The following is a 9,365-nucleotide window of genomic DNA, read 5'->3' as shown; positions in this document are numbered from 1 at the left end:
TTTGAGATTTTAAAAAAAAAAAAAAAGGAAAAAGGTTTTGATTTTGAGAAATTTATCAAGTTCTCTTTAAAAAGAATTTTTGGATTTTTGACTGTGAACCTAAGTGGTTTGAGAATATACATAAGACGAATCATGATCATTGTACTTTAAAAATAGTTTTATTTTACGTATCTTATTATAGCAATTCTGTAATCCTATAGTGAGAACCAGTGAGGACGATGTTCTCACTCCCCTACAGGTTTTTTCTTTTCAAGATTTGGACGACGAAGTTTCAGAGGAATTTATTAGTTTTTCTATTATTCGGTATTTTTGTATTATCTTAGTTATTATTTTTTCTTTGCCTTTATTTTTATCAATTTTTGCAACAGAGATAGGAGTTTTGATATGTGAAGTTTGTATATGGGTATGATATACATATATATATATATATATATATATATATATATATATATATATATATATATATATATATATATATATATATATAATTTGTAAGTATTGTAATTTGTATTGTAAAGTACGGATGTATGTTTTGAATATTCGGTTTCAGTTTTAAACAGGCTCATATTTTAGTACTAAATATTTTAAGAGTCATCGTAATACCCGAGCTATCAGAGTAGCACAGCCGGAAGTGTGACTTTTGATAGTTAGTGTGTTACACTTTAAGTGCCGTGGATTAGGCCATTATGCTTCCGAGTGTCCAAATAAACGGACAATGGTCATTAAAGGAATGATGTTTTCTTAGAATCTCTGATAACTCAGATGGGTATGAGGACATTCTATATTTGGAGGATGCTACAGATGATGAAGATATAGTTGAGTATACTGTTAGCGGTGAGGCCCTTGTTACTAAGCGGATCTTAAATGTCCAAGCTAAGGACGATCGTCTAGAACAACGTGCGAACATATTTCACACAAAAGTTATGTTGAGAAGCAAAGTTGGACTCATGATTATTGATGCTGGAAGTCGTACAAACATTGCTAGCTCTACCATGGTTGAAAAGCACCAAACACAATAACCCCTTATAAACTGGAGTGGCTAAGTGATGTTGGCGAACTGAAGGTTGTGAAGCAATCCCTTGTGCAGTTTTTTATTGGGAAATACAGTGATGAAGTACTATGTGATGTGGTGCCCATTCCTAAGGCATCCATGGCAGTATGATAGGAGAGTATTCCATGATAGTTTTACAAATTGATATTCATTTACTTACTTTGAAAAAAAGATTACTTTTGCACCTTTATCCCCTAAAGAAATGTAAACGAATAAACCGCAATAAAAGTGTAGCGGTTTATATATATACATAATTGTACACGCATGTAATGAATTCTCAATTGTTGTATTTATGTAATTTTGAGATTTACTTGTTTTATTTATGTAAATTACTCTATTTAGTAAGTAGGTCATAGAGGTTAGGGAAATAATTCGTTAAATATATTTATTAGATTTTAATAAGTAGGCAGTAGCAATTAAAAAATTTAATCTATAAAATATTTTAAATATATTTATTTCATGATAGGGATATATTAAATAAAGATTATATAATATAATTTTTTTTTCAGAAAGAAACGAAGGGAGAAGATGGTTCGTGACATTACGCGTCCTGAAGATTACATCATTAAATACCTTAAATGTCTACCATATGTAATTACTTTTTATATTTGTTCATTTTACTACTACTACTAGTAAGTGGATTCTTTGGTGTAGAAAGGGTTATTATTTCTACATGTGTAAAAAATTACTGGCAATATGAGATGAGGACAAGTGTCCGTTGGAAGACAAATTCTTTCCTGTATTGCAGGTGGGTAGAAGACTTGTCTCATGATGTTTCCGTTGCTGTAATATTTAATGATAATATGATTAATTAAGAATTTTTGTGTAAAGGGCCTCAATCTGGGTTTGAAAAAAAAATTTTGCTTATAGTGGATTTATTATTTAATGTTGACATTTTACTGGGCCATATACTATTCACTCTAAATTAATTTTAATGGAAATGCCCAACATGGGCTTGTTTCACGTTATATTGTTATAAAAGAAATAGTAACCAAAATAATCTTAAGAGAAAAGGACAAATAGGTCCCAGACCTTTTGTCCCGCGGATATTTTTGTCCCTGACCATTGAAAAATACTTTTAAGTCCCTGACCTTCACAAAATTTGGACGGATCAGTCCCTCCGTCCAAATATCTCAGGGACTGATCCGTCCAAATGTCTCCGTCAGGGACTGATCTGTCCAAGTTTTGTGAAGGTCAAGGACTTAAAAGTATTTTTTAATGGTCAGGGACAAAAATGTCTACGGGACAAAAGATCAGGGACCTATTTGTCCTTTTCTCTAATCTTAATTATGTTAAGTACGTAATGTAGTGGGACCATAGCAGGGACTAAAATTAGTTCCTCCTAATAGAAAAGAGAGATGATCTGAGTTTTAATTTACTGTTCATGACCCAAAAACTGATGTGAAGTTATTTTTTATGACAAGTGTGTCCTAAATAGGGACTGAGATGAGTTTCCTACTGGAGATGGTCTCACTCTCTCAGTCTGTGTCTCTCTCCTGGCTCTCTGTCACTCTCTATCTGCCTCTGTCCTTCTTTCCTGCTCCATCTATACCTATATTTCATTCTCTGTTTTACTGTGATAATCTCTGCTCATGTCTCTCTCGCTTTTCCCGTATCGCTCTACCTATCTCTCTATGTCTCTCTATATGTGGACTCATCTCTGTCTCCAAAACGGTGTCTAATAAGAAGAGTTGTAAAAATCTCTCTCTGTCTTTCCCCTCTCTCTCGCTATGTCTATCCCTCTCTCTTGCTGGTGCTGGATCTCTGTTTGTTTACTTCTGTGTAACCCTCATCCAATCGTTAGGACTCTCCGTCTAAACCAGCTCTGTCTGCGTCTCTCCTTCTTTGTTGCTCTACTTATCCATCTCTCTCCTCCCCTCTTTGTATGTAGCTCCATTTCTGTGTCATAATCTATCTCTAATAATAAGAATCATAACAATGATAACAGCGATAATATGAACAATCTCTGTCTTTTTTTCTATCTTTATCGCTCTCTGTTTCTGTCTCCCGCTCTCTTTATCTATCCCTCTCCCGCTGTCTCTTTCTATCCTCTTACACGTGCCTGTCACTCCTTCCCTCCGCCTCAACCCTAATAAGAAGAATGATAATTATGACAATAATTTTAATGATAAGAATAATAACGATGAACCTAATTATATTAATAAATTAACACTAACCCAAGTCATTAGTAATTTTTTGTTTTTTGAAAATAATAATGTTTTATGTTTTCTTTTGCGATATGATTAATATTCAACCGATTATCCAAAAGCAGTTTTTTCATTTAAATCACATTAAATACATCTCCTCATCTGCTTACATATAGTTGTAAGTTCTCATCTACTATTTAAGTAAATTATTAAAGAGATATATTTAATTGTCCAACTCGGCTTATAAACTTAATAATTCTAATTTTACCCTTAATCCTAATTGACGCGGTCAACCACCTAATTAATTAGCAAATAACTACCTGAATTCTAAATTTATCGCGATAAATTTCTTTCGATAAAAACTAAATCTAAACAATTACTCCACTTTTTGAGTCATAACTTAAACTAACGGCTCACACTAAACTAACTAAACATTAGGTTCGTCAAACTAACTAACATGATATAGTCCATAAACAACAGCTATACTTAAAAACAATAACATAAGAAAATCTAATTGACATAAAAAATAGTTAACAGTAAATCTAACTAACATAAAATTAGTAGGTTTGTCATTCTAACTAACATGTAATCTATAAGTAATTATTTTACCCAACATGTCAACAGTTACTCTACATAACCTAAAGAAAATTAACTCTAAGTAAGCCAAAAAATTAACTATAACTAAGCTATTATTCAATGACCTGGAACTCTGTATTAATTAATAATTATGGAGTTTGCCGAGGGTACGGCGAACTCCCCCTTAATTACCAAAAAAAAAATCGTATCCTGAAAAATAAAGTTCGAATTTGGGTTTTGGGAAAATATATATTTTTTTATTGTATTTGAGAAAAAAATTCTAAAGATATGTAAAAAAATAATTTGAAATTGTAAATTTGTATAGGATTTATAGTAATAATTATTACTTGTATTTGTCGTTTAAAATATTTAAAATAAGATATTTCATGACTTTTTACTAAGCTTTTTAGTTAATTTGAGTCCGTGCATTTTTTATTTATTCTAATAGGTTATAATTTTTGTTTGAGACTTTATATATAATGAAATTAGAGTCACCGACACGGTGGATTTTGGAAATTGCTTGCGTACACGGAAAAGAAAACCAATCCACCCCAAGGAATATGTAGAGTTATATGCTATAGGAGTATCCATTCCGAAGGGCTCTATTAGTGAAGGCAGTTGTAGAGGTCCTTGTAAATAGGCATCGGTGTTGAGACACCTTAACAAAGAGTGAAAGACCAATGCAGATAAAACACGACGACAGAGTGGCAGAAAATAAAGTAATGGAAGGGGGGCGTTGCGCGTGGAGGCTCAGGTAAGTTACTATTGCTGTTTCTTCTTTTAAGCAAGCGTATTTCACATTCCTGACACCAGAGAAAATTGCGATTTCAGGGGATGGACGGGGCATTGTAACGGTAGGGGTAGAGCATCCGTTTCTACTCGTTGAAGACATGGAAATGATGCTGATGCGAGCGTGTTCAATGCTAAGGATTGGCTGCCCCATTTTTTGTCACAAGAGACCAAACCATTGGACGGTGTGATTCGTTTTGGGTTTACAGTAGTCCTTCCAAGCAACGATAGGGGTCTTGAGCTTGTGGCTCATGGACCAGTCTCGGTGAATGATCATGACGCTCGCCAAGAGGCCTCGTTCGTGATGCTAGAGAAGCTAATATATGCCACTGGTCTTGCAATTCATGACTATAACTACCGCATAATATGCGATTGAAACATGAGAGAAATGAAGAGAAAACGAAAATTGTGTCCTCCATGGCGGAACGCATTCGTCAGTTGGAGGAAGAGAATGCGGTTCTAAAGAGGCAAGTCGAAATGTTCGCGGAGCTTGTGGAGGAATGAGGATAAGTGTTAGTGTATAAGCTCTTTTATTTTGCCGTTTCTGGTCATCTGGACCCCTCGTCTTCTACTTCTGGTGTGCATTTTTCCGGAGTAACGATAACGTGTGTGTACTAATCTTCCCTTAAAATATGTATTTTCCATCAACGGAAGTAGTTTTATGGATGATATTGTTAGGAAGCGGGATTGGTATATAAATGCATGTTTGATACTCCATTTTATCTCACAATTCTTGTAAAAATGAATCTCCATTTCTGGGATGAATTGCTAGATTAGTTATCGGTATTCAACAGGGCGAAGTGTTTTGTTCTTAATTTTAAATAAGTGTTTTGTCCGTTCTTATTTTTGGTCGATTCAAATTCTGGAGCAGGTTTTGCTATTTTGTTTGTTGCATATATTCCATAAAAATTACTGTCTTCCTGAAATTATTGGTCTGCTTCCAAATATTCGACCCCAAAAAATTAAACCCAAGTTTGAGAAAATATATTCTTATATAACTTTTTTTTTTTCGTTTAACCCAGTTAACTTTATCCCATTTCATCCACGACGCAAGTAGTATGAGTTATGGGGTCGATCTTTAGAGTGATTTGGGTGGGGTTTAGATGAGGCTGTCTAATCATATGCTTCAATCAGATCACATCAGGTACAAAGGTCACCTTTATGTCATATCGGCCTCATAGATCTATGTGCAGGGCTGAAAGACCAAAGCCTTTAAGAATTAGTTTGTCTGGGTTCGTTCCTGGAAGTTTTGCCTACAAAGTTGAAAAATAACTACAAGCTAATAATAACTAGTTGGGAATAATAGTTTACTTGGGCCTCCAGATTGGGCTTCCATTTGTAGGCCCAGATATAGCTTCACAACCCTTCATATGTATTGTGAAGGAACAAGTTTGATAAAGTGGAAAAGCTCATGCTTACGGTTGACCGTGTGATACAAAGTCATCACGTCCGAGTTGAACACCCATGGAGCCGCAAAAGAGCGACAACAATGACCAGCCTCCAACGCATCCATCGGTGCAGAAGTCGGTGTTGGACTGTGTGAGGTGTGTGAATGGAAAAGTTTCCACCTTTCGAACGTTCTGTTGTGTGTTGTGGGGGCTAACTGAAACGATTTTTTTGTTTCAAATATGCAGGGAGAAGGCAGCAAGAGCAACAATGGAGGGTCTTACGGATGATGCTTCCTTCATGGATGTTGTTGCTCAGATTCATGAGGTGAGGGTTTTTTTCCATGCTGTATCTTAATAAGCCTAGGTGCATGTCTTCAGTTTAGTCACCGTGACGTCATGTTCCATGCAGCACATCATTCGAAGTGAGAGGACTACAAGGTCAGCTATGTCAACACAGTTACAACATTCAATGAGGTTAACAGAGATTGTGGCTGGCCACTCAACCATGTTAGACATCCTATGGTCGAAACATGTGGGTCGAAAGAGTTCACAGGGACTGGACAAAGGACCCAAGAGCAAAGAAGGGGTGTGTGCATCAAAGAGGAAAGTGTGCTCTAGTGCAAGGCTGGAAATGGTGGCTTCAAAGGCAAAAGACGTGAGACGTCTCTGCGGAGAGAAACAGATGAAAGTCGACGTGAAGAGGTCAAAAGGGAAGTGCAATCATACTAAGAAAGCGGCGTCCAGAGGTGATAAGCCCTGCCAGAAGCCATTGAAGGTTAGCACGTCTAAGTCTGTTCTGTATCAGTTTAGGGTAATGGTTTGACTCGACCGAGGTTTCCTACTAACCAGAAGGGTGATGTTATCCTGCAGAGGAAGTTGGAGTTTTCCATGGCGTCTGACAGTGATGTGGAAGTCTCAGCTGATTTGATTGAGTTCGGCACACCCTATAACAATGGACGCAACCGATGTGGACTGGTGCAGGGGGAAGACATGCCCCAGGTCAGACTAAATCCATGTGTGTCGTGTGGGTATAGGGATGATGAATAGAGATTCATCTTGTTGTGATTTCACAGCAGGGGTATTTAGAATGTGATTGGCATTTCTTTACAGGTTTTTTACCTCATGTTCAGGCCCCCGGATGGCATGTTCTTCTCAAACCTTGAGCTCGCGGTTGTGTCATATGTTTTCGATGCCCATCTGGACAAAAGGTTAGTTTACTTGACAGGTACTATTCACTATTTGAAAAAGTGTTCATAAAAGCTGGTGATAAAGGTGTGTGACGTATTTGTGGGATGTATGGAGGTTTTGTTTCTTAGTGAGCATACTCAGGGGGACCGCTTTGCCTTTTGTACGCTGTGCCCAGGAGAAGAGCTAATAGATGATGTAAGTTAGCATTTGCAGTATGTAATGTGTTGCACCAGGATGGAACAATGTTTTCTCTTAAGACCACAATTAATGTGTGTGGTAATGCGACACAGGTTATCAATTTGCTTGCTACGGTTTTGACAGATGAACGTTCTGAGCCGAGCTGGTGGCTACCTACTAGCTTTGCTGTGAGTTCCATCTCCGTCAACTGTTTGGGCCATGAGTCTTACATGTTATGCCTTTTTAATTGTTGGTCATTTCTGATGTGGGTTATGCTTATAGGATATCCTTGCAAATTTAATCTTTCATATCACACTAAACCTACAATTGATTTAGTATAATTCTCTTAATGAGGAAACCAACGCTGACCATAAGCAGGAGTTTAGAAATACTCTCTTTTATTGAACTGTTTGCATGCACAGCTAAATATTTGGTGTAAGTTGTATGTTGCCCTTGATTTCTCTATGAATTCCTATATCGTGCAGTGTATGGATAATTCACCATGTTCAGGTGTATACTTTAGTAGATAGTCAATAAGTGGGGTTCATTACTAATAAGCAAAGTGTTCGAAGTCATTTACCTAACTTGGACTTTTGTCAATATAATTGGTTGCAACTACATAGTTGACCTCGATGGCTAATATCATACATGGATTTATCTTTGCTCTGGTTTTCATCTTTCATGTCAGCAAATCGCTTTAAGCCCTGGTAATTACTGCCCGGAGACCCTGGAGTTTATCAAAACAAGATACATGGGCCCGGTGGATGATATCACAAAGCTTGGTAGTTATTGGCGTTATTATCCAATGCAGTTATGTACGTTGGTGGTAAGCGGGTTTTTCTCATGTCCTTTCATCCACAAAATTGCAGATTTATATCCCTTTACATAAGGATCGTCACTGGTTTCTGATGGTCGTGGACCTTAAAGAGGAGCTACTCATCTACTTGGATTCTTTGAAAGACCACAGCGAGCGTGATGCAAGGGTCGACCAGATGACATATGTGGTAAAATTAGCTCATTTTTAATGCACTCTCTTTAATTTTTTGGTTTTTACATTCAAATTTGCATACTCTTGGTGCGGCTGATCCGCTGTTAGTAATGCAGGCTTTCTTCCTACAAACGATACTCAGGGATAGGAAATTGTACAGCAAGTGTGACAGCGTCCCACCGACAACGTCTGCATACAGAGTTAGGGAACCCATCACCGGCCAACAAGACCCAACCTCGTCAGCCTCCTTGTTACCTCGCTCCGTATCATGTGATTCGAACTTATATTACATACTGATAAGAGGTGATTTTGTTTCATGTTTTCAGTCGTGGCTGTGGCATATGGGTTGCGCAATGGATGCAACTTTCTAATATTTGGACCTCATATGACATAGAGGTTATGCTCTCCACATGTGTACAAAAATTTCGTGATACTTTTTTGTTTTGTCCCCTGGTTGCTGATAACAGCATAATGCATGATCTGATGCGATATTTATGTTATTTATTCCACGGCAGGGCATCAACGACCACAACAAAATGAGGTTAGCCTTGGACTTAATCATGGCAAAGTCTAACCCGACCAGAGACGAAATTTGCAAGCTTTCTTGCAAGCATTGGGAGGAGACACTTGATAATCCAGCGACAAGGGGAACACCCCAAGGAACCCAACCCCCTGCGGAGGCATCATCGAATGTCAGTAGTAGCTCGAAGAGCTTAACCATATGACAGCATTGGCTGCATCGAAGCGTGAATCCCTGCCCGAGGATCACACTTGGTTTTGCTACCTTAACAATTTGGGGCTGTTATGGAAAACTTTCAGGTTTTTTTGTTCTGTTAGTCGCCGAACATAACACTCTTTTGGTCTTGTGTGATGGATCCAGTTTGGACAATTTTTTGATTGATTAGTTTTGTACAAACAGATTAGGGTGGTAAGCGTTGTGTGTTGTATTTGGCTGTGGGCATCTCCCTCCACTATTTGGGTTGTTGGTTTTGTGTTAATATCAGGGCACCCAATAGGATCTACAACTAAGTTTACTGTTATGGGGACTGTTTGGTGTAAGG

At 37.4% G+C, this 9,365-nt stretch overlaps 1 protein-coding gene across 6 annotated transcripts; it reads left to right on the top strand.

Moving 5' to 3' along the window:
• Positions 4,250-9,359, top strand: LOC107646475. 6 transcript variants are annotated; one of them, XM_021104076.1, is made up of 10 exons: positions 4,250-4,528; positions 4,606-6,107; positions 6,198-6,276; positions 6,361-6,726; positions 6,822-6,950; positions 7,062-7,334; positions 7,430-7,504; positions 8,005-8,320; positions 8,421-8,700; positions 8,820-9,359. In XM_021104076.1, exons 2-6 carry the CDS (start codon positions 6,028-6,030, stop codon positions 7,206-7,208), a joined length of 801 nt encoding a protein of 266 aa, XP_020959735.1. In that variant the 5' UTR covers positions 4,250-4,528; positions 4,606-6,027; the 3' UTR covers positions 7,209-7,334; positions 7,430-7,504; positions 8,005-8,320; positions 8,421-8,700; positions 8,820-9,359. The 6 variants fall into 6 exon arrangements, with proteins under 6 accessions (XP_020959735.1, XP_020959733.1, XP_020959734.1 ...); XM_021104074.1 differs by lacking the exon at positions 8,820-9,359 and having other exon boundaries at positions 8,005-8,098; positions 8,186-8,320; positions 8,421-8,744; XM_021104075.1 differs by lacking the exon at positions 8,820-9,359 and having other exon boundaries at positions 8,005-8,101; positions 8,186-8,320; positions 8,421-8,744.

The sequence above is a fragment of the Arachis ipaensis genome, chromosome B06, assembly GCF_000816755.2.
Source record: "Arachis ipaensis cultivar K30076 chromosome B06, Araip1.1, whole genome shotgun sequence".
In the NCBI taxonomy this organism is placed as follows: Eukaryota; Viridiplantae; Streptophyta; class Magnoliopsida; order Fabales; family Fabaceae; genus Arachis; species Arachis ipaensis.
The sequence above is the reverse complement of the archived record's forward strand: the minus strand, read 5'-3'. Positions and strand labels throughout refer to the sequence as shown.

Bases quoted from the DNA above. Each gene is read 5' to 3' on its own strand.
- LOC107646475 (XM_021104076.1), top strand. From the start codon at position 6,028: ATGGAGCCGCAAAAGAGCGACAACAATGACCAGCCTCCAACGCATCCA. The intron at 6,108-6,197 runs GTGTGTGAATGG...TCAAATATGCAG, and splicing joins TCGGTGTTGGACTGTGTGAG to GGAGAAGGCAGCAAGAGCAA. The intron at 6,277-6,360 runs GTGAGGGTTTTT...TGTTCCATGCAG, and splicing joins TTGTTGCTCAGATTCATGAG to CACATCATTCGAAGTGAGAG.